This window comes from Canis aureus, chromosome 25 (assembly GCF_053574225.1).
Source record: "Canis aureus isolate CA01 chromosome 25, VMU_Caureus_v.1.0, whole genome shotgun sequence".
NCBI classification, from domain to species: domain Eukaryota; kingdom Metazoa; phylum Chordata; class Mammalia; order Carnivora; family Canidae; genus Canis; species Canis aureus.
Genome location: NC_135635.1, coordinates 24984343 through 25008902, shown reverse-complemented (window position 1 = coordinate 25008902; position 24560 = coordinate 24984343). Strand labels below are relative to the sequence as shown.

At 41.1% G+C, this 24560-nt stretch overlaps 3 protein-coding genes across 31 annotated transcripts in view; 2 read left to right on the top strand and 1 right to left on the bottom strand.

Annotated features, from left to right (window-relative positions):
* Positions 1–5491, bottom strand: part of C2CD5 (C2 calcium dependent domain containing 5) — a 102042-nt gene extending 96551 nt beyond the window's left edge. For 9 of the 23 annotated variants that reach the window (XM_077870767.1, XM_077870774.1, XM_077870769.1 and 6 more), the window contains exons 1-2: positions 5280–5489; positions 4991–5115 (exon numbers count right to left, since the gene is read on the bottom strand). In XM_077870767.1, coding sequence (XP_077726893.1) covers positions 4991–5080 — 90 coding nt within the window. In that variant the 5' untranslated portion in view covers positions 5081–5115; positions 5280–5489. Of the gene's footprint in view, positions 1–4990; positions 5116–5279 lie in introns of all 23 variants that reach the window. The other 14 variants (XM_077870762.1, XM_077870764.1, XM_077870765.1 and 11 more) reach the window with 3 other exon arrangements.
* Positions 4752–24560, top strand: part of LOC144297098 (uncharacterized) — a 41712-nt gene continuing 21903 nt past the window's right edge. Inside the window, exon 1 of the mRNA XM_077870788.1 lies at positions 4752–4924. Within this exon, the coding sequence (XP_077726914.1) occupies positions 4752–4924 (173 nt within the window). The remainder of the gene's footprint in view (positions 4925–24560) is intronic.
* LOC144297097 (uncharacterized) overlaps positions 4923–24560 on the top strand; it is a 68288-nt gene continuing 48650 nt past the window's right edge. For 4 of the 7 annotated variants that reach the window (XM_077870783.1, XM_077870782.1, XM_077870784.1 and 1 more), the window contains exon 1: positions 5229–5909. In XM_077870783.1, coding sequence (XP_077726909.1) covers positions 5290–5787 — 498 coding nt within the window. In that variant the 5' untranslated portion in view covers positions 5229–5289 and the 3' untranslated portion in view covers positions 5788–5909. Of the gene's footprint in view, positions 5910–14554; positions 19926–24560 lie in introns of those variants that run through there. The other 3 variants (XM_077870786.1, XM_077870785.1, XM_077870781.1) reach the window with 3 other exon arrangements.

The window sequence follows — 24560 nt, the reverse complement described above, 5'->3', positions numbered from 1 at the left end:
AATGCCCCTTTTTCCTCCTTGCCTATATAAATTTTACCATCCTCCAAGCCCAGCACAAAGACTTCTCGTGAACAGTTCAGGCATCATTATCTCCCTTTCCTATGATCTTACACAGTTACTTGTCTACATCACACAATTTATCCCTTTATTATATCGTAATCCTTCATTATCCCCTTGTTCTTGCATTAATCTTTCCCTTCCTGACAGATTTTCCCTATTACCACACAAATATGTTCTAGTATCATCTAGCTTATCTTCTTAAGTACTAAAAGTTACATACTCCCCAAATACCACACTATTTTTCCTTTCCTCTTCACAGCCCCATTTCTCAAAACCGTTGTCTATTCATCCACACTTCTTCCTCATCTCCCTTTGTACTTTAACCCTCTTTAACTCATTACAGTATGAGATTCCTTGATACTCCCCTTCCCAGGTTCCCATAACAACCTCCATACTGTCCAATCCATTGATTTTCCTGTTCTCTTTACTTGACCTCTCAGTGCAATTTAATGGGAAGAGGCTACCTCTTTCTAAAAACCCTCTCTTGGCTTCTGAGACATTATTTTCCTGATTTTTCTCTCTCCCCGTTCGCTGATAATCTGCTTTCTCCCCCTAGTCCTCCTCCTCTAATAAACATGTTCATGTCAAGTTTTTCTCAAGGATCCATGCCTCCTCTCTCCCCCTAAATCAGAGGTCTACAAAAGGGAAAGGCCAATTCCTAAGGGAATTTTAGATATTTCTATGGGGATATTTGTGGGGAATAGTTCTAATACTTAGAAGGAAGGACAAGAGAAGCTAGGTACCCTGTAATACAAGAAATAGTTCCCTACAATGAAGAGTTGCCTCCTGTCATGACTTTCAAATGTTCTACCAGATAATCACACAGGATTAAAAATCTAACTCATTTTACAGATAAAAGTATTGTAATGGGGGGAAAAAAGTGTTGTAATGCAGTTTTCATTTACAAATTTGTCAAGAAATACAATCATTATGTAAATTAAGGGGAAATTCTGCTTTTTCCCAGGAGTATTTTGGAAAATCAGATAGCAATGAAGACCTATCTGAGATGTCAAAACTGCACAATTGTCTCTGTATGAGAAGTCAGATTCATGTGATTTTTACAGATAGGTGAGATACTCCCTATCTTGTATCCTTGCTTTATTTTCTCTAAATTCTCGCCATCTATCAGTTTATCTTTTAATTATCTTCTTTATGAACTCCATCCTCCCACTAAAATGTGAGTTCCATAATTAAAGAAATTTTTGTCTTATTCACTACTATATCCCCAGCACACTATACTATATACCCAGTACTGTGATGGATATATTCAAAGGCTTAATAAATTTCATGGGCTCAATCTGATTACTTTGTACCTTCTACTGTGATCATGAACAAGTACTTCTGTATTAAAATGCGTACTAAAAATATTCTCTCATTTGTCATACTAATAGAGTAATATATTGACTTTTTTTTAATTGTGAGAATAGGTTACATTGGCCATAAATATCATGCCAGCACAATAAAGTGTGGATTTCAAAATACCTAATAAAGGGGGCACTGAGTCTCACAGAATGGAAAAGCACTGGCCTATATGAACTCATTTCTAACTTGCACCTCTCTTCTGAACACCATATTCACAAATCTAACTTCCTTGGGGACAACTCCAATTAACATCTCAAACCCAACACACTTCAATGGAAATTGATCCTCCACCTACTCAATCAATCTCTACCAATCCACCTGAAGCCTCAGAAAATTACCCCAAAGATTCCAGACAGCTACAAATCATCTTTTAGTTTCCCTTTCCCGGGTCCCCTACTCCAGTCAACCAACAAATCCTCTAGAGTCTATCTTCAAGGTATATCTGGAATCCATTCACTTCTCTCCATTACCAAACCAACATCTTGGTTCTTACCTTCTCTTTTCTGAGCTTTTTTTTTTTTTTTTCCTTTTCTGAAGTATTATAGAATCTCCTAATTAGCTGTCTGCTTCAGCTTCTTTCCCTCTTCAGTCCATACTTCAGATAGCAAAAAAAAAAAAAAAAAAAAAAATCTCAACAACTGCTTCCCAAAGAACTTAGAATAAAATTCATAGTCCTAATCATGGCCTCTAAGATCTTGCACGATTGGCTCCTTGACTAACTCTCCAACTTTGATCTTACACCACTGTCTCCTATACTAATACATGCCAGCCATACCCATCTTCACTTCCTAATATACTCCCAGAGCAGCTGGCTCCTCAGTTGGTCTTTGTCTGATTGACACTTCCTCAGAGGTCTCCCGATTACCCAATCTAAAGTAGATGTTCCCTGTTACTCTCTATTGTCTTCTTCCATGGCACTCAATACAATTGCCTATTTAATCATTTCTTTACGTTTTAATGTCTGTCTCTCCCACCAAAATATAAACTCCTTAATATTAGGAACCAAGTCTACTTTGTTCACCATCATATAAGCATCAAGCTATACCAGTGACTAGCAATGGGCCTGGTAAATAGCATTCAATAGCTATTTGCTGACAGAAGGAATTAAGCCATTATTGGGGCACCTGCATTGCTCAGTGGTTGAGCGTCTGCCTTTGATTCAGGGTGAGATCCCAGGGTCCTGGGATCAAGTCCTGTATCAGGCTCCCTGCAGGGAACCTGCTTCTCCCTCTGCCTACATCTGCCTCTCTGTGTCACTCATGAATAAATAAAATATTTTAAGATTAAAATTAAAAAAGTCATTCTTGAATAAAACCCCTCCCTCAGCAGCAAAAACCATTTATTACCAAGACATGATGATTTTACCTATGTCCCTCATGTTTTTCTCCTCTAATCAGTTCCCACAGCCATTCTTGACACGCACATATTGCCTGGATAATCTTACCACCTTCTCAACTCATCTCCCTGTCTCATCTCTCATCTGTCCAGTCCATCAATAACATTATCACACAAGTCCTCCTATAAACAACCTAATACAGCATCATATTTCATTTCTTCTTAAAAAGTGCTTTGCTGGGACAACTGGGTGGCTCAGCGGTTGAGCATCTGTCTTGGGTCAGGGCGTGATCCCGGGGTCCCAGGATTCAGTCCCACATTGGGCTCCTCTGCCTGTGTCTCTGCCCCCCCTCCCGTGTGTGTGTGTGTGTGTGTGTCTCATGAATAAATGAAGTGAAATCTTTAAAAAAAAAAATTGCTTTGCTTACCCCTGCTTATAGAAAAGAAAAATTATGCAGTACAGAACATGAGATTTAGCACCAACCTACCTTTCCAGCCTCATCCCCTATAACCTCTACTGCCCAATTACTGCCTTTTACTCCAGACACATCTCAAATTAAGATAGTTCCGTAAACATACCATGTACCTCATTCTGTGCCTTTGATGTTCCCTCTACCTAGTAAAATCCTGATCGTCATTCAACGTTCAAGGTTCAGGTCAAATGTCATTTTCTTAGGAAAACTTCCTAAACCTTCAGAGACAGAATGAAGTTTCTATATTGTACAACACTCATCAACTTGTCTAGAGAGGTAATGTTAGCACGGTGGTTAAGAGAACAGACCACAAGTTTATTTATTAGGTTAAGAAACCCTAGGCAAATTATTTACTATTCCTAGGCCTCGGTTACCTTAACTATAATACGGGATAATAGAATAGCAGGCCTGTTATGAGGAGTTAGAATTAAAAAGTAGTTAGCAAAGACCTATAATGAGACTCAACACGATAACTATTAATTAACCTAAACTGCATGAGTCAGTCTCTGAGCTACCTGAAAGCAACTACGCTTTGGTAATCCGTGTATCCCCATTACCTGACATCTGGCCCAAGAACACACTCAGCATCTGGTTCTCAAGCGAAAATGAAGCTGGGATTAAGAATTACCACAGCAATGTTGGGGGGGGGGGGGGTAAGAAACTGCAGTTATTAAGTCAGAGAACCTTTAGGGAACATCAAGAATATTATATGTTGAGATGAAAGAAGGTTGTTTATTATCCTGTAGCTGTCAACTCTAAGCATTACCAGCCCAGATGATTATCATTCTAATGCTCTGGCTCATCAAGTCAGGTTTTCTTTTTAAGATTTTATTTATTTATTAATATGAAAAAGAGCGCGAGCAGGGCAGAGACACAGGCAGAGGGAGAAGCAGGCTCCATGCAGGGAGCCCGACGTGGGGGTCTCCAGGATCAGGCCCTGGGCTGAAGTGGCGCTAAACCGCTGAGCCACCCGGGCTGCCCTCAAGTCAGTTTTTATTACAATTTTTACTTGGCTTCCTTCAGACTCTGGGTTATTACTTTCCGGGGCCCTAGGCCTGTGCTAATTTGCATGAGTTTTAAACTAATCATCTGGCTTAAAAAGCAATTTTGCAATTGAAATCCATGGCACTTAATTGGCTTCCTACCTCTAGGCACTAAATTACCCTAAAACAGCTCATCGGATCTACCAGTCTATACAAGAGCAGAAAGCGCTGGGGTTGTCTTTTAAGACTTAACACTGATGACTCAGAGAATGTTACGCTCAAGAGTGCGATCGCCTCGCCTTGGAGACCTAGCAAGTGCCCATAACGGGCTGTATCTACCATCCTGACGTGATCTGCATTACTTTGGTTTGAGAGGCCACCCCTCCTTAAACAGAAGAACGTACACAGGTGTGTGTGTGTGTGTGTGTGTGTGTGTGTGTGTGCGCGCGCGTTCTGGTGGCTGAGCGGCCACGCCTCGGGATCTCCTGCCGACTGGCAGCTGGCCTGTTAGGAGTCCTGACCTCAGGGTCACCCCAGCATGCAGAGCAGGAACTGCCTCCCCGCGCGGCGGAGGACGCCGCAGATGCCCGGGAGCGGTGCACCCATCACAGGGGCTGCAGTCTGGGCAGTCGGCCCTCCAGGGAAGGCTGGACGAGCACCGCACAAAGGACGGCAGTCGGAAGGAGAATGGGCTGACGAGCTGGGGGCGAGGTGGGTAGGCTCCTGCACAGGGGCTTGACTCTCCCTGTGTTTTGAGGGACAGGACCTTGCACCAACCTCCACGAAGGCATCAGTCAGGTCACTAGCTCGGTCCATCACTGGCAAATGGCGCCCGGCCACGATTTTCACCTTCAGCTTCCCAGGCATCTTCCCGGCCTCGGCCTCGGCCTCTTCTTGGGCTCCTGCAGAAACAAACAAGCGAGTCTGCGCCGAGCTCCGCGCCGGGCGGGGGAGGGGCGGGAGCGCGCAAGGAGCCGCGCGCGCAGCCCGGGGCGCGCGGGATAACTGATAGCGGAGGGCGCGCGAGGGCGCGCGAGGGCGCGCCACGCCGCCGATCGCCACTCACTCTCGGATGAATGAGGGGGCCGTCCCGCGCGGGCGCTGAGGCCTCATGCCGGAGAGGCAGCCGGAGGAGTGGCCCCGGAGGATTCCTCTACCCCGGCCCCACAGCGCTGGCGAGAGAAGCAAAAGCCCATGAGCATCCCGCGCAGGTTCTGCCAACCCGTCCTGGTGTTTTCCTCCCCCCAAAATGGCGGCTCTCGGGGCGTGAGGGAAGCATCGATCTTTCGGCGCTCGGCCCGCTTCGCCGAGGAGGAATTAAATTCGCCGAGAGCAGATGGAGGGGGCGGGGCGGACTGCACAGGGAAGTTGGTCGAGCCCTGCATCATCCACCGAGCCGGCGCGGCGGGTCGGCGCCTGCCTGCCTGCCTGCCTCGGAGCGGCCCGGGTCGCGCAGGGGCGGGGTGCCCGGAGGTCTCGGTGGCTTCCCGGCTGCGAGCGCCGCATTCTCGAGGGGTGTGACCGAAGGAGCGGCGGCGCAGACTGCTAGAGAAGCGATTTCAGGCGGCCTGTAGCCACCAGTCCTCCTCAGTGGGTTGTAAAAATCAGTTTACCTGGTTCTGCCTGGAAGGGATGCAGTTCTTGTCGCATATGAAGGAGGGTAAGAAATTTCAGGGACATCTTGGGTCCTGGTCAAGTAAGTATTGCATACATAGCAACATTTTTTATTTTTTCAGTCGTATACACGTGTTACTGTAGGTCTTGGGGAAAAACAGAACTTTGAAATCCAAAGCCACCGAAGGAGTTTCCCCTGCATGCCTGCATAGGCTCAGTTCGTTTATTAAGCGTCAACAAGCCGACGACCTGCTTTACTGGCCGGAGGTCAGGACCTCCTACCTTTTGAAGTTTCTAGTCAACTGCAAAGAACCAGCCGAGCTTAATGAAACCGCTTGAACAATCGGCCTAATTACATGTGTAAATAAACATGCAAAAAAAGAGGCAAAATCTATAAGAAACCATCAGGAAAAAATTTGGGAAACTGAGGCACACGCACGGGATGTGACACAAGTCCCCCTACGCCAAATATGAAAAACAGCATTAACAGTATATACTATATCAAATACCAAAATCACCATTATCAATTCCCATAGAAAGTTTTTTGTTGTTGTTGTTGTTTTAACCACTGGATTCAACAGGATTGGAACATGACCAAATGATTTTTTTTTTTTTTTTTTTAAGTGATACACGTTTTCTCTAAGATACTTATCTTGGTTGCTTGGGTGGCTTAGGCCTGATCCTGGGGTCCTGGGATGGAGTCCACATCCAGCTCCCTGCTCCATGGGGAGCTTACTTCTCCCTCTGCCTATGTCTCTGCATCTCTGTTTGTGTCTGTCTCATGAATAAATAAAATTAAAAAAAAAAAAGATTTCTTTATTTGAGAGAGAGAAAGCATGGGGGTGTGGGGAGGCAAAAGGAGAGGGATAGGACCCAGAGCAGATTCTGCACTGAGCCTGGACCCCTTTGCAGGACTGGACCTGAGGACCCTGAGACCATGACCTGAACTAAAACCCGAGAGTTGGATGCACAGGCTGAGCCATCCTGGTGCCCTAAACTGATACACCTTTTTTGTTTTTTTTTTTTAAGATTTTTTTTTTAATTTATTCATTTATGAGAGAGAGAGAGAGAGGCAGGCAGAGGGAGAAGCAGGCTCCACGCTGGGAGCCCGATGTGGGATTTGATCCTGGGTCCCCAGGATCACGCCCTGGGCCAAAGGCAGGCACCAAACAGCTGAGCGCCCCCGGGATCCCCTGAGACACCTTTTAAACTTTGAAAATACTTAACAGGGCAGCCCAGGTGGCTCGCGGTTTAGCGCCGCCTTCAGTCCAGGGCCTAATCCTGAAGACGCGGGATGGAGTCCCGCGTCGGGCTCCCTGCATGGAGCCTGCTTCTTCTGCCTGTATCTCTGCCTCTCTCTCTCTCTCTATTTCTGTGTCTCTCATGAATAAAATAAAAATAAATAAAAATAAAAATACTTAACAGGTTGGGGCGTGTGGATATCTCAGTGGTTGGAGCCAGTGACTCTTGATCTTGGGGGTGTGAGTTTCAGCCCTACATTCGGTGTGGAAGTTACTTAAAAATAAAGTCTTCTTTAAAGGAAAAAAAAAAAATACTAAACAGGTTAATTTAACTCCAGGCAGTGGTGACGCAAAATTCTCTTTTAAAGGCATAAGTTCGGGCAGTCCAGGTGGCTCAGCAGTTGAGAGTCTGACTTCAGCTCAGGGCGTTATCCTGGTATCCAGGATTGAGTCCCACATTGGGCTCCTTGCAGGAAGCCTGCTTCTCCCTCTGCCTGTGTCTCTGCCTCTCTCTCTCTGTGTCTCTCATGAATAAATAAATAAAATCTTAAAAAAAAAAAAAAAAAAGATAAACGGGGGGGCAGAAAAGAAAGAGGGAAACAATCCATAAATGACCCTTAAAGATAGGAAACAAACAGAGTTGATGGAGGGAGGTCAGTGGAGGATGGGCTACATGGATGATGGATATTGAGTACTTTTGTTATGAAGAGCACTGGGTGTTGTATTAAGAGATGAATTGCTGGATTCTACTCCTGAAACCAATAATGCACTGTTAGTTAATGTACTTACTAACTAGAATTTATTTTATTTATTTATTTTTAAAGATTTATTTATTTATTCACGAGAGATACAGAGAGAGAGGCAGAGACCTAGAAGGAGAACCAGGCTCCTCACAGGGAGCCCAATGCAGGACTCGATCCCTGGACTTCAGGATCATGCCCTGAGCCAAAGGCAGACAGATGCTCAACCTCTGAGCCACCCAGGCATCCCAACTAACTAGAATTTAAATCAGAATTCTAAGAGAAAAAATTTTAAAAGTACTGAAACATAAAAAAAAAATTAGAAAACTGAAGTTTTGCAACAATCTTAATGGGAAATAATGCTTTGTAGTACAAAATGTTGTAATATAAAAATATATTTGCAAATTGTACAATTAGGGGTTAGCTATCTCAATCTCCTAATTAGTATCAAGTACAAGTATAAGGTACTTGTACATACCTGTTGCCTAAGGCTTCATTAACAGGAGATTATAATTAAGATGTTTCCTGAAGACTTTTTTTTTTTAGTGGAATTAAGCCTGACTTCAGTTTGTTTTCTAATAATTATACTAGTTTGTTTTAATTAACGCTGGGAACAGTGTTAACTTTCCTGACAAATCTATCATGATCTGGTTCCTAATTAGCTTCTGTAGCATCACACTGCTCCATTCTTTTTGCATCTTAGATCCCATAATAACAAAAGTTAACATATATTGAGTATTTGCTCTGTACCAGCCACTAAATTCAGTGCTTCATAGCTTTTAAAGCTCTCTAAAATCCCCCCCAAAAAATAAAAATAATAATAATAATAAAGCTGTCTAAAATCCTATAGAATAGGAATTATCAGCCTTCATTTTATAGATGATGAATTTGAAGCTTTGTAATGCTTACTTGATGACTACCCAAAGCCACAGAGCGGGTAATGTTGGAGGCAGGATTTATATCTAGGCAATTTGACTCTAAGAACCCCTTTTTAGGGATCCCTGGATGGCGCAGCGGTTTAGCGCCTGCCTTTGGCCCAGGGCGCGATCCTGGAGACCCGGGATCAAATCCCACGTCGGGCTCCCGGTGCATGGAGCTGCTTCTGCCTCTGCGTGTGTCTCTCTCTCTCTCTCTCTCTCTCTCTCTCTCTGTGACTATCATAAATAAATTTAAAAAAAAAAAAAGAACCCCTTTTTAAAGGCTATGTGTAGTTTCCTATAAGCTATGCTTTTTTCCCTCTTTCTCATAGTCATCCTAGCAAAAATTTAAATGTTATCTAATGTCTTCCCTTATTGCCTTCCTGATAAACATACTCTTCACTTCCACTGCTATGCTACCACTAAATCTAATATATCTATTACTGTGCAGCCCATATACATAATTATGTATCTTTCTTTATCCTCTTAAACTTTGAGCACCTTGAAGGGAAGGACTGTTTACTGTCCATCTTTCAATTTTCAGTTTCCTCTCTGTGCTCTTCTTGTAATCCACAAAAGCCTGTGCAATTAAATGTTAATAACACATATACATTTACTGCCTTGCTCTCTCTTTTCTGACTTCCTAAGATATTCCTTTGAATCCCTCTCTACCCTTCAAGGTTAAACTTCTCAAGGATTTTGATGCCCTCTCCTCACTTCACAAACACTCTTAAAACAATTTTTGACTTTGGGGTGCCTGGGTGGCTTAGTCCGTTGAGTGACCAACTCTTGATTTTGGCTCAGGTCATGATCTCAGGGTTGTTGGGCACTGTGCTCAGCATGGAGTCTACTGGAGATTCTCTCTCTCTCCCTCTCCCACTCCGATATGTGCATTCTCTCTCTCTCACTGTCTCTAAATTAAAAAAAAAAAAAAACACAACCATTTCTGACTTTAGCTACCACCAATCTACCAAAATAACTTCCTCCGCAACTTTCTCCAAAGCTATCAATAACCAATAATTTAGATTCCTAAATCTAGTGGACAGTTTTCATTTTACAGGACTCCCAGTAGCATTTGACATTGTTAATCATGTTCCCCTTGAAATGGTTTTCTGCTTCATATTCAGATACCATGCTTCTCTTATCTGTTGCAATATATATGTATTTGCCTTCTAAACTTCCTCACTGTCCTTAACAAATAGGGATTTTCTTCAGGGTTTCAGTTCTTGGACCTCTTCTCTTCTAACTATACTGTCTCCTTGATGATCTCATTCAATTAGTTAACTGAATAGGTAGAAATTAATTTCAATTTCTATTTATTTAGCCGAGGATTATGACATTTTTATCTTTAGCCCACAACCTTTTTCTGGTATCTGGACCCATATATTCCAATTTCAGGCTCCAATTTCTTTCTTTTCTTTTTGGATTTATTTTTATTTATTTATGAGACACACGGAGAGAAAGAGGAAGAGACATAGACAGTGGGAGAAGCAGCTCCTCACAGAGAGCCCGATGTGGGACTTGATCCCAGATCCTAGGATCACACCTTGAGCAAACACCCAACCGCTAAGCCACCCAGGCATCCCCAGCCTCCAATTTCCATTTGGAATATCAAAAAAGGGATCCCTGGGTGGCGCAGCGGTTTGGCGCCTGCCTTTGGCCCAGGGCGCGATCCTGGAGACCTGGGATCGAATCCCACATCGGGGATCCCGGTGCATGGAGCCTGCTTATCCCTCTGCCTGTGTCTCTGCCTCTCTCTCTCTCTCTCTCTATCATAAATAAATGAAAATTGAAAAAAAAATTAAAAAAAAAAAAAAAACGTTTGGAATATCAAAAAGACTTTAAAGTTAACATCCAAAACTGAAGTTATTTATCTCTCCCACAACTACAACAACAATTACACCATCATCAACAACAACAACAAAATAAAAAACCTGATTCTTCTCTGCTATGTTACCCATCTTGAATTACGGAACACCAGCTACCTAGTCAAGTGCTCAAGCCGGAAACTCACTGATATAAATTTGAGGATAGATACACATGACAACTTGAACTCTCAGGTGCTTTTACTTTGATTTCCTTCTAAAGCAGCAAATCAGTTGAGTAAAGGGTAAAAATGAGTTAAATAGCTAGCTAGGTCAGCTTATCTTCCCATTGGTTCCCTTGTATCGCATAAAGGAGTGTCTCATGTATGTAAGGCACAATGGCCACATTAAGTAAGACATTCTCTAGGGGATCCCTGGGTGGTTCAGCGATTTAGCACCTGCCTTCGGCCAGGGGCGTGATCCTGGAGTCCCGGGATCGAATCCCATGTTGGGCTCCCTGCATGGAGCCTGCTTCTCTCTCTGCCTGTGTCTCTGCCTCTCTCTGTGTGTGTATCTCTCATGAATAAATAAATAAAATATTTTTTAAAAAGTTCTCTAGATTGGAAGATTACTGAAGTGAAACACATTGCTTCATATCAGTACCCATCAATGCACTCAGTGATCTATGTCATCTAGGGGTAATGGAAGGTTATGGACTGACTTACTGTACCAGCACCAGGACAAGCTCTTCTCATTTGTACCTGTACTGCAATGCCTAGAGGCTTTCCACTTATATCTACTTAAGGCCTTTGTGGAAAACCCTAGCCACAATTGACAATTATCTTTGACTCTTTCTCTTACCCTTGACACCCAATTAATCACCAAGTCTTATTGTTTATAACTCCTAAGAGATTTCTCAAATCCATCTATTTTCCAGTATTATTTCTCACCTGGAAGACTGCATTCCCCACTTCCACTCTCACTTTCATCCAATCCATTCACCATAAAGTAGTGCAAATGATCTTTTTAAATAACAAATATATTTACATCACTCTGTTGTAGGGGAATTTTTTGCCAAAGATCCCTTATTCTTTCTTGTCAGACCCTTTTCTATATAAGAAAGTAAAAATGTTCAGAGATTCAAGAGCAGGACATCAGAAGTGGATTTTTCATTCATTTTTGCCTTGTTGGGTTTTTTAAAGTCAAACTATGCCTACTTCCCCTTATGTTAATCTATCACCTAGCACTTGATCATTCCATTTCAACTGAATTGTTGTTCAAATGAATCATTCCATTTCAGTATCTACAGACCGAAAGTAGGTCTCAGTTCGCCTCAGTTCATGGGATCTAAGTTATATGCCTGACCCTTTAAAGTTAACACTGTATTTCTTCTAACATACCATTTTTCCTTTGCCAATTAGGTGGCACTAGTAGAGTTTTTATGATCCTAAAAGCCATTATTTTCACAGAGACACTAACACTTAAGTTAATTGGATTTACATTGATACATAATTTCCTAACCCTTTTGTTAACTTCAAATCTCCTGTTGTTAGAGGGTCCAGTAATCCATCTAATGTACCTTGGAAAGCAAAGCTAGAGCTCTATATTTACTAAAGTTGTCATGAGCAAGGTTCAGCTTCCAATGTGGACAAGCATTATTCAACAGAAGAGTGCTGACGAGTGGTTACTAATTACTACAATTGATTGCAAGAAAAAAAGTGAGCTGAGTTTATGGCTAGCACCTTGTATAGCCTATGGTGAAATGAACCCTATCCAGTCTGTTCTAGATAGCTGGATAAGGGATTTTTAAACAGGTTATATGTTGCTTCCCACAGGAGGGAGTAGTTTTACATATTATTGGTGCTATAATTACAGATAGCCACTGCAATCAAGATGGAGTGAAGTTGAAATTTTAAGTGGTTTCCATAAGTAATATGTAAGTCAGTTACATATCTTTTAATATTGGAGATGTTAGGAGTTAAAAAAGTAAATAAATAAAAATGTTGGGACTTGAATAAATATTCCAAATTTAAATCCAGCTACATACCCTGGGACCTTACGTACTGCTACTCCCCTAGTGTCTTGACCACCAGGAGATGCTTCCCATATGAATAAAGAAACTGACCCACCACCTCCCCCAGCTAAGGGAGGATTTTTCAAACATCCCCTAATTCATACTACTCTTCAGTACCTGTTTACTGCTATTTAGTTAAAAACCAAAAATTAACATCTAGACTATAAGACTCTGTTAAATCATGTTATCTGTCCCCTACCAACAATACTAGCTTTATTTTCATGACTCTTCCACTGGCCTATGCCATCTGCATTGATCTCCTTTTGACTACAGGGCCCACCCTCCCCCCACCCTGCTGGGTGTTTTGAGGTATTTCCTCCTCTGCTAACCACTAGACAACTGGGGGATGGGGAGGAGAACTTAGGTGTAAAATAGATCCTGGAACTGGCAAATGGTGGTAATTTGCCTCCAGTGAGTGAACACTCCCCCTCTTTCCTTCCTGTAACACAGTTTTTGCAAACAAAGTATTTTTAAATTTCTATTTTTGTGATCATATTTTCCACAACAGTATAAAGTCCTGAGGCATAAATGAACATCATTGTCTGGCTGAGTGCTGCTTTTATTGTCGTTGTTATTGTTAGGTAATTATAAATTGACCCTTTATTTGATACTATCTTTCCCACCACTGGAATAAACCATACATACTATCACTTGTTCCTATTCCTCTAGAATGAGCCTTCTCTCCCCCCAGCCCACTCAAATCTTACTGCCTCTTTATATTTGTTGTTTTTTTTTTTTAAGATTTTATTTATTCATGAGACACAGAGAAGGAGAGAGGGGCAGAGACACAGGCAGAGGGAGAAGCAGGCTCCATGCTGGGAGCCTGACGTGGGACTCGTGGGACTCGATTCTGGGTCTCCAGGATCACGCCCTGGGCTGAAGGCGGCACTAAACCACTGAGCCACCGGGGCTGCCCAACAGTTTATATTTGTACAAGGCATAAAATGTAAACATTGATCTCCAGAAGGTTCTGATCAACAGAAGGTTATAAGGCATGTAGATAAAACATGTATACATAATAAATATAATTATAATGAATGACTATATAGTAGTGGGTATTAACTGAATGGTTTGGACAATAAAATATTAATAGACTTTGTAAAAATAATTTGGGAATGATTAGGGAAGAAACCTCATATAGAAGGTAGAATTTGAATGGAACACTTCTAGATATGTGGGAATTCATTTAGAAAAAAAAATTTTTTTTAAATGCTTATGGCATAGTGTAGAAACTATGAGTAGGCTAGTTTGGCTGGAGTTGGGATTTTTGGAGAAAAATGATAATTAGGAGAAAGATAGGCTATGCCTGGAAATATATATAGCAATCAGAATTAGGAAGGAGATGATTCAATAGATAAGGCTTGATGATCAAGAACTTTCTTGGGTAGGCAAAGAAAGCCATTGAAGAATTTTTTGGTGGAAAAAAGCATTAAAAAAAAAAAAGGAAAGAAGCATAATTGGTGGAACAATATTTTGGTACAATGATAGTCACATGAGGATTCAGGATTAATTGAACTGCTGGAGACTGAAAGCAAAATATTGCTGTACTTTAATTATTAAATTAGCATGAACATGGTGACAGTGGTAATAGAAACGAGAGTTGAGATGGAAATCATTAAGGAAAAATTGATAAGAATTAGACACTATATATCAGGGAGAAAAAGGAAGAAAAAAATGCTTCTGTTTCAAAACAGAGTAAAAGAAATGGTGGCATCATTACTAGAAAAAGTGAAGTCTGAAAGTTGAGAAAAATGAGTCTGATTTTTTCCATGTTGAGTTCCATGAAATCTTGCTCAACTATTTTAATCTGTTTTGCCTACCCTAAAACTTGGTGACTTAATAAGAATTCATTATGCTGACAGTTCTGTGGGTTGGTTGGATAGCTCTGAGAGGGGAAACTAAAGAGACTTCATTTTTAGAAAGATTCCATCTCTACTGTTTTTCTGCTAGGCTGCATTTCCTCATGTTCCATATTTCATCTTACATCTGAATAAATCAAAGAAGCTATGTTCCCACTCCAAGAAGGAAGCAGGACAGTCATTCTTTGAATTTCATCTTAGGACCCCAAACACCTGATGACATCCAAGAAGAACTGGATCTCAAATGTGTTCCAGTACATTAGCATTGAACAAATCTCAGCTGACACCGATATCAATACCCTCTACCTTCAATGATATGTGAAATAACACCTATTGTTCACCTGTCAGTCACCTTTGGTCAGACCCTACCCTGGATTCCTGAAGGAACATACACCCTGTACCCTTTTCCAGTTTAAAGCCGTAACCCCAAGCAATAAAGAGACTCACTCTCCTTTCCTTTCCGAGTCTCCCAAACACTCCATTTGCTATACTCTATCACTTATACTACTCAGTAAACTCTGTTTTCACTTCCTCCTAACTTGAATTTTACTTCTATCTTGTGTGAAGCCAAGAACCCTCTTGGCTGGTCCTGTGGGACACCCCCTGGGTCCTCAGACCCAACCTGCCTATGTCAGTTTTGTAGGTTTTGCTGGACCCATTCATGTAACTGCATATCTGTCAGGTCTCGGGTCTCTTCTGCATGGCTTGCCATCCTATGGCAGGATAGATTGGCTCTAACATGGTGGCCTCAAGCAGCATTCCAATAGGGCAAAAGCTACCTGCTAGTGAAATTTATTGCCTTCATTGTTTCCAAAGTTTGAAAAGTACATCTCTGGTCAGGACCCATAGTCATGAGCTAGGCACCTCTTTCCTTGAAAAGTGACCTTGATGCCTAAAATGACATCAAATTCAAATGTTTTGTTTTTTATGTTTATGTTTAGCCTACCTTGAAAGGTAGGCTTTCTTTAATTGAAGTGTTGCATAAATACAAAAATTCTCATGACAGATAGTAAGATACAAAGACAAAAACATCCTTTATACTCTTTTCCTTCAACTTTGTCTTAGTTTTTAAAACTTATATATTGAGAATCAAATAATCCTACCCTTGGGGCACTTTGAACTTTTTAAAAAAGATTTTATTTATTTATTTGAGAAAGAGGGAGAGAGCACACGAGCAGGGAGGAGGATGTGGAAGAGCAGGCAGGAGGAACAGAGGAAGAGGGAAAAGCAGACTCCTCACTAAGCAGGAAGCCTGATGCAGGGCTCACCCTATGACCCTGGAATCATGAACTGGGCTTAACTGACTGAGCACCCAGGCACCTCAAAGGGGCACCTTGAACTTCTAAAACAGTCTATCAAATCCATCTCTTTCTAGTTAAAGGTAGATTATCTAATGTTCCAAGAGTCCTTGTCATCCACAACTTTCCCTACTTTTTTGTTTTTCTGACTCAAGAAATAGAAGTGATGGTTTGAGATGTTCCCTGAGGATTAGTAGTTTTGTGAAAAATAAGCACGCATTAGCAGAATGAGGACACTTAGTCAATTTCCTCAATTACTACAGGCTTAGAGTAGCAACACATGAAGATTTAATAACTAAGAGGTAAGGAAAAAATAGCTGATGGATGACATTGGAAAGTTGCTTGGAAATTTTTTGCTTGGGATCAAATAGAATAACTAAAGAATGAAGCTGATCATAGGATATAATACTTTGATGTTTCATTACGTAACAAGTTAAAATCTAAATTTAGTAGTTATTTTTAAATACTTTAAAGAATATTTTTTTAAGGGATTCCTGGGTGGCGCAGCGGTTTGGCGCCTGCCTTTGGCCCGGGACGCGATCCTGGAGACCCGGGATCGAATCCCACGTCGGGCTCCCGGTGCATGGAGCCTGCTTCTCCCTCTGCCTGTGTCTCTGCCTCTCTGTCTCTCTCTGTGTGACTATCATGAATAAATGAATAAAATCTTTTAAAAAAAAAAAAAAAGAATATTTTTTTAAGTAATCTCTACACTCACCATGGGACTCAAACTTACAACCCCTAGATTAAAAGTTGCATATTCCACCAACTGAGCCACCCTTGCATCCCCTAAAATATTTTTTATAGTCAAAATCATAATTGACTGAATCAAAGTCTCATTTCAGCTCTCTTATCTTACCAGGGTGTAACCTATTTACAGACAAGAAAACACTGATGGGCCTCCTTGTCACATGGTAATGGTGACTGGAATTACAGAAATGGTATCTAGGAGAAAATAGGTACCTTGTTCCTTGTGGCTTTTTTTTTTTTTTTAAATCATTCTCTATTAAGTCATTACAAAACACACAGGTGTTGCTTAAGACATGTGGTACTTCTGAGTAACAGAAGGAAAACTTAGCAAAAACTTAGGATTTCTAATCTTCTGAACAATGCACAAATTTCAAAATATGAATTGAAGGAACACGTATCCACTCTATGAAATCTAGAAACTGCTACATCAGCTAAAAAAGAGCTTATCTGGAGCTTTTGTTCATCATTCATTGAGCTCTTATCAGATTCCTCACTAAGAGAGATCCAAACGCCCTTCTCATTCCTCAAGCTTCCAGATCTATCCCACCTCTGGTCAAGCTTTCTTACTCTGGAAAGAGCAAAACCAATACCTACGTTCAGATATCTGACATGGGGCACCTAGATCTAATTCGCCACCATATTAAACCTGGATTTTTTTTAATTAAACTTTTAAGTTTGAGATGAAACTTATATATTCACAATCCCATGTACCATTTGTCCAGTTTCCCCTAGTAGCAGCACCTTGGAAAACTCTAGCATAATAACATAACTACCACCTGATACTGTTAGCTCTTCAAAAGAATGTCTTATTGTTTCATGGGTTATCTAGCTCACCTGCACTCACCGGCCAGCAGGGGTAGCCTGCACAAGCTAATTGTATGACCCAGTTAAGTTTTGAATCATGCTGGAAGAACTGGGTTTGTCATATTAATCACGCTGAATGAAACTAATTATATATGTGTGAATTGTTCAAGTTTAATACCATTAAAGGAATGATTCTCTTTGGGACTGTGGGGAAAAGTACTAAGAAAAATCTTAGGTATTTTTGATGACTTATTGATTGCATTGTCTTCAAAATATACTCCCTTTTCCCATTCTGATAAACTTTCATGTGCAGTGGTATGGTGGGCAGAACTCTCACTATAGCACCAAATTTTCCACCCATATGTTATAAATGCCCTGATAATTCCTGGGACTGTGAATATAATGACTTTTCCTCTTGTAATTATGTTTTTCTATGGCAGAAGTGACTTTGAGATATGGAGATTATCTAGGTGGGCCTGACCTAACTATATGAACTCTTTAAAAAGTAGGGAGTTTTCTTTGGCTGGTTGTAGAAGGCAAAATTTGAGAACTGTGCTCTGGCTGGCCTGGAAGAAAGCAAACATACCATGTTGTGGAGTAACAATGGTGACCACGGGCTTCTTTCCGTGCCAATAGCGCTCTCGCAAAGTTGGTGAATGTTCCTAAAACCCGCTGGACTTTCTGCAAGAAGTGTGGTAAGCACCAACCCCTCAAAATGACACAGTACAAGAAAGGCAGGATCCCTGAGTGGCTCAGCGGTTTGGCGCCTGCCTTCGGCCCGGGGATGGTCCTGGAGTCCCACGTCGGGCTCCCTGCATGGAGCCTGCTTCTCCCTTTGCCTGTATCTCTGCTTCTCTCTCTCTCTCTCTCTCTCTCTCCCTCCGTGTCTCTCATGAATAAATAAATAAAATCCTTATTAAAAAAAAAAAAGAGAGAGAGAAAAGAAAGGCAAAGATTCTCTTTATGCCCAGGGAAAGTGGCGTTATGGCAGGAAGCAGAGTGGCTATTGTGGGCAGACTAAGCCAATTTTCCAGGAAAAGGCTAAAACTACAAGAAGATTGTGCTGAGGCTTGAATGTGTCAAGCTCAACTGCAGATCTAAGAGGATGCTGGCTGTTAAGAGATGCAAGCATTTTGAACTGGGAGGAGATAAGAGAAAGTGATCCAGTTCTAAGCTTCATATTTTGTTATGAAGACAATAAAATCTTGACATTATGTTCATTTCAACAAACAAACAAACAATGGTGACCACGGGGAAAAGACCTAACAGCAGCCTTTAGTTGCTCAGAGCGGGTCCCAGCTGACAGCCAGTGAGTAAACAGAACTTCAGTCCTGCAATCGTAAGGAACTAAATTCTTCCAACAATAGCAGTGAGCTTAGAAGTGAAATTTCCCCCAGAGCCTCCAGATAGAAACTCAGTCCAGCTGACTCTTTGATGTCAGCCTTGTAGTACCCTGAGCAGAGAACCCAGCCACCATGCCAGACTTCTGAACAGGTGATGAAGTAGATGATGAGAAACTCAGGTGACCCAGTAATGACCCCTCACAATTCTGTAGTGACCTCTGCCTTTGAAAATTAGCATACTAAAATTAACATTGCGAAACTAGGGCATAACAAAGATTTACAACATAAGGAAAATAAGAATAAATAAAATGTCATGTGGCCCTGACTCATGATGGAGTCATATATGGTAGTAGCAAACCCAGCAGAGCCACGTTTAATTCACTATTGTCATGAATAAAAACTTCTGACAGCTGGCACATATGTCATGTCTAAGCTTATGTCTCACTCTGTAAATAACTTAGAAGCCCCTGCTAAACCTCAACATTTCTTAATTATTTCTCTCTCTTACTTTGTTGCTTCATTTCTCTAAGGAAAGCAGATTTCTCACGGTTGTCGAGGTAACCACTTCTTCCTTTTATTTTCATGGGCACTTAAGAAAAAGTCCACTCTGTGCCTTTTTTATTTTTATTTTTCTTGCTAGGAAGACAAGTTCAGTTCCATTTCAAACTAAATAGCCACGACATAATGATTTTAATATAAATACATAATCTTAGCCCTCTTTGATTGAGAAGTCATATTCATTCATTTATCCAACAAATACCTATTGAGCCTTAAGTGTGTATCTTTAAGTTAGGCTCTGGGGTAAAGAGGAACAACATGATCCCTACTGGAAGAACATACAGCCTAGACATAGAGATGGGCTTCTAACAGAGAAATGCAATGCATCAAGTCAAATGTTATGGGAGAGGCAAGGACAAGGAATTGAGCAAACATTGGGGAATGGCTAATCCGGTTTGGGGTGGGGGGATTAAAAAAGGTTTCCCTTTCCTGGGTGGCTCAGTGGCTGAGCAGTTGGGCGTTTGCCTTTGACTCAGGACGTAATCCCATAGTTCCAGGATCGAGTCCCACATCGGGCTCCTGCATGGAGCCTGCTTCTCCTCCCTTTGCCTGTGTCTGCCTCTCTCTGTGTTTCTCACGAATAAATAAATAAAATCTTAAAAAAAAAAAAAAAAGGCTTCCCTGAGGAAGTGTTTCCTATTGCTACTGTAACAAACTTCCATAAACATAGTGGCTTAAAATAAGATATATTTGTACAGCATAGTGACTATAACTTAATAATACTGTATTGTATATTTGAAAGTTGTTAAGAGAATAGATCTTAAAAGCTCTCATCACAAGAAAGGAAATATATATGTGGTGATGGATGTTAATTAAATTTATCATGGTGATTATTTCACAATATATATAAGTATCAAATAATTGTGTTGCTTACCTGAAACTAATGTAATGTTATATGTCAATTATATAACAATTAAAAAAAAAAAAAAACATGGGGATGCCTGGGTGGCTCAGCGGTTTGGCCCCTGCTTTCCGCCCAAGGCGTGATCCTGGAGTCCCGGGATCAAGTCCCACATCGGGCTCCCTGCATGGAGCCTGCTTCTCCCTCTGTCTGTGTCTCTCTCTCTCTCTGTGTCTCTCATGAATAAATAAAGTCTTTAAAAAAAACAATTAAAAAAAAAACAGCACAAATTGTTTTCTTTCAAATTTCTGGTCATTGGGCACTGGAAGTCCAAAATCAGGCTGTCACAGGGCTATATTCCTTCTGGATGCTCTAGGGAAGAATCTGTTCCTTATCCTTTCCTACTTCCATAGACCACATACATTCCTTGGCTCATTGGCCCCCTTTCAGCAATGGCATCACTTTGACTTCTACTTCCATATCACATCTTCTCTTTCACTCTGATCCTCCTGCCTCCCTCTTGTGAGGGCCTTTGTGATTACATTGAACCCCTTCAAATAATCCAGGATAATCACCCTGTTTCAAAATTCTTAAATTTTCAACCTAATCATACCTGCAAAATCTCTTTTACCTTGTAAGGTAAGAGGTTCTTGGGATTAAGATGTGGATGTCTCCGTGGGCAAAGGGGCATTATTTAGCCTACCATAGGAAGTAACTAGATTAGGAGATTGAAGAGTCTTCCAGGCAGTGGAAACATTTGAAAAAGCTTAAAACAGACCTAGATGAGAGGATTACAGAACTTTATAGTTAAATGTCTTTGGCTGTAAAATAAGAGTATTTACCCCACCTCATCATATAGGATAAAATAATACACGTTAAGCTCTAAAAACAATGTGTTCATTATGTGCCCATGTGTAATGAGGGGGAGGAAATCTACAAAAGAGGCTAAAATAGTAAGCAGAAACCAGAAATCGTGGTAAGCAAGGACAGGCAGGTCTTGTTGAATTAACCTGAGAGGGTTTCATTGAAGAATTTTAAGCAGAAATGTGGCATCACTACACATGTATTTGAGTTGACTGTCCTTGCTGAATGGAAAACAGATTACAAAAGACAAGATAGAGGGCAGCCCTGGTGGCTCAGCAGTTTAGTGCCGCCTTCAGCCTGGGGTGGGATCCTGGAGACCCGGGATTCAGTCTCATGTCAGGCCCCCTGCATGGAGCCTGCTTCTCCCTCTGCCTGTGTCTCTGCCTCTCTCTCTTATGTCTCTCGTGAATAAATAAATAAAATAAAATAAAAAAAAAAAGACAAGATAGTGGTAGTAGGAAGTAGGGCTGGGACAAGGGTGAAGTGAGTAAAGAAAGCATTTGCATTGTATGCACAATTTAAGGAGGAACTAAAAGGCTCACTAAACAAGATAAATGATATTTTAATGCAATATACTTTTTTAGGATTTTTATTTTTAAGTAATCTCTATATATAGCATGGGACTCAGAGTTAGGGCCTTGAGATCAAGAGTCATACCCTCTACTGACTATGCCAGTCAGGTGCCCCAATGAATTTTTTTTTTTTTTTAAATCAAAATTAATGGGCAGCCCAGGGGACTCAGCAGTTTAGCACTGCCTTCATCTCAGGGTGTGATCCTGGAGACCCTGGATCGAGTCCCACGTCTGGCTCCCTGCACGGAGCCTGCTTCTCCCTGTGCCTGTGTCTCTGCCTCTCTCTCTCTCTGTGTCTCTCATGAATGAATAAATAAATCTTTTTTAAAAAATCAAAATTAATGCAAAAAAAATCCACAATGAACAATTTATGAAAATTGCAAATAAAGTCAGAGTTATTAGGGAAATTATTGAAATTATTATGTGAGAGATGATGAGAGTCTGAAGCAGAGAAGTAACAGTGGCAATAAAGACAGTTGGATGGGTTAAGGATTGCTATGAAAGGAATTGTGTCAGTGAGGGCTGGCCCTTGTCTAAGAGAGTATACTGAAGGGGAAGCAAAAGTTTAGTTAGGGGAAAGGGTAAAGTGTGTCAAAGAGGAAACAAAATTCTATTTTGTACATACTGAGCTTAACAAGAATCTAATACATTCAACTGGATTCCTGTAGGCAGGTGAAAAATATGAACATAACAAAGCAAAAATTATTATACCAAACTTTTCTGCTCCCTCACCTGTTAGCATCTAAGGTTCTTCACTACTGTCTTCCTGCCAGACTAGTTCTATGGAAGGGAAGAAAAGGATCTTGAAGAACTTAATTCCTTAGAGTACAAGAGCAAAAGCTCGGGAGCTAATTTTTGGAAGGGAGATGACCAGAGAATGTCAGGCATGTGTTAAAGCACTGATGGATCTTCCCTTTGTCCTTGAACCATTTTCAGTTCATTACACTTCAGACCTTTCTGTTCCTTTATGATTCATGACATCAAACTCTAACCTTTGTTGGTACGGTCACTTATTGACAACTTGGTCATTACCTTTTTCTCATAAAAGACTTTGACCCCTGTGAGCCATCCATATCCTGTTATTAACCCAGAGTTCCTTGACTCTAAAATCTTACATGCAAACATACCACTCTAGGACTTTGATCTTCCTTCCAGTTCTTCCCTTAGTCACTCCGTTATCCATCAGTTCCTTGAGCTCATCAAGACTTAATTGCCCTTGACACTCTGACATGGACGCCTATGAGCTCCTTTCCACTTTCACTTCTATTTCTATCCTGTTTATATTGCAGCTGTGCATCACTTCAGACATTCTGTATCAATCTCAATTCCCATACTTAGTTTCCTTTTGTCATATTACCTGATAGACTCTGTAAGGACCATGATATAAATAGATGCATGTCGGGGTACCTGGCTGGCTCAGTCAGTAGAGCATGCAACTCTTAATCTCAGGGTCATGAGTTCAAGCCCCATGTTGCACGTGGAACCTACTCAAAATAGACTCTATTCAAGGTCTTGAGATAGTTTTTCCCTGAGGGTGCAACTTTTTTCTAATCTGCCACAGTCTTGTGCAGAGATTCACAAACTATGGGCAAACCAAATCTACCTGCTGCCTTTTTTTTTTTTTACTGCCTATTTTTTATGGGTCACAAGTTAATAATTATTTTTACATTTTTAACTGGTTAAAAAACTCAAAATAAGGATATTTTATGGCACATGAAAATTGTATTAAATTCTAATTCTAGTGTCCATATATAGCTTTATTTGAATATATAGTCATACTTATTCGTTTACACATTGTCTGTGACTGATTTCACACTACAGAGGCTGAGTTAAATAGCTGTGATAGAGACCATCTGGCCCACAAATCCTAAAATATGTACTATCTATCTCTTTACAGAAACAAAACTTACCTACCCCTGTCCAGCAGGTCTGTTGCCTGTAATCTCTGTACTAACACCTGGACTGTTAAATATTTGCTAGGGAAAAACCAACAATTGTACAGACTGGTGCATTGGATGATGCATGATCCTAAACCCCACCTGGAAACTCAACATTACCTAGACTTCCTTCTAATTTCCCAAGTCAGCTTTCTTTTCTTCAGCCTTTCACTTTTTTTTTCCTCCTCTAAAGCCTCCAAACATTTCACCCCCACATCTCAACAGATGCGTCACCTCCTACTTCTAAGTGAAAATAGAAGCCATCAGATTGATACTCCTTCAGTTTCCTGCTTCTGCACGTACAAATTTGTCTGCAATTGCCCTCATCCTCTATTTACTACCTCTTGTTTCAACAGAAGAGGGACTTTTCACTCATTTAAAGCAGTCTTCAACCAGTACTCTCTAGATACCATCACCTTCCTCTTCTCCAGAAGCAAATGAAGAAAATCTGACTTCATACAGATATGTATTTGGAAAAAGGAGTATTTATTTTTCAAGATTTATTTCTTTATCTGAGAGAGAGAGAGCCTGAGGGGCTGAGGGGGTGAGGCAGACGCAGAGGGAGAGAATCTCAAGCAGACTCCCCACTGAGCATGAAGCCCATAACCAGGGTTCCATCTCAGGACCCTGAGATCATGATCTGAGCCAAAACCAAGAGTCGGACACTGATTCATCTGAGCCACCCAGGTGCCCCAAAAGCATGATACTCTTGATCTCAGGGTCATGAGATTGAGCTCCACATTGGGTGTAGAGATTGCTTAAAAAAACAAAATCTTTAAAAAAAGAAAATATTTCCCTGAATTGTGCAGATCTTCCAAATATTTACACATCTCGTATGATATCCAAAACAATCAGATTTGCTATTATCACCACCCATCTCATCAAACAAGTATTGGGAACCTATCAAGCTCAGGGGCAGCTATAAATCTTCCAAAATTAGGGCAGCCCGGGTGGCTCAGTGGTTTAGCACCACCTTCAGCCCAGGGTGTGATCCTGGAGACCCAGGATCGAGTCTCATGTACTCGATCCCTGCATGGAGCCTGCTTCTCCCTTTGCCTGCATGGAGCCTGCTTCTCCCTTTGCCTGCGTCTCTGCCTCTGTGTGTGTGTGTGTCTCTCTCATGAATAAATAAA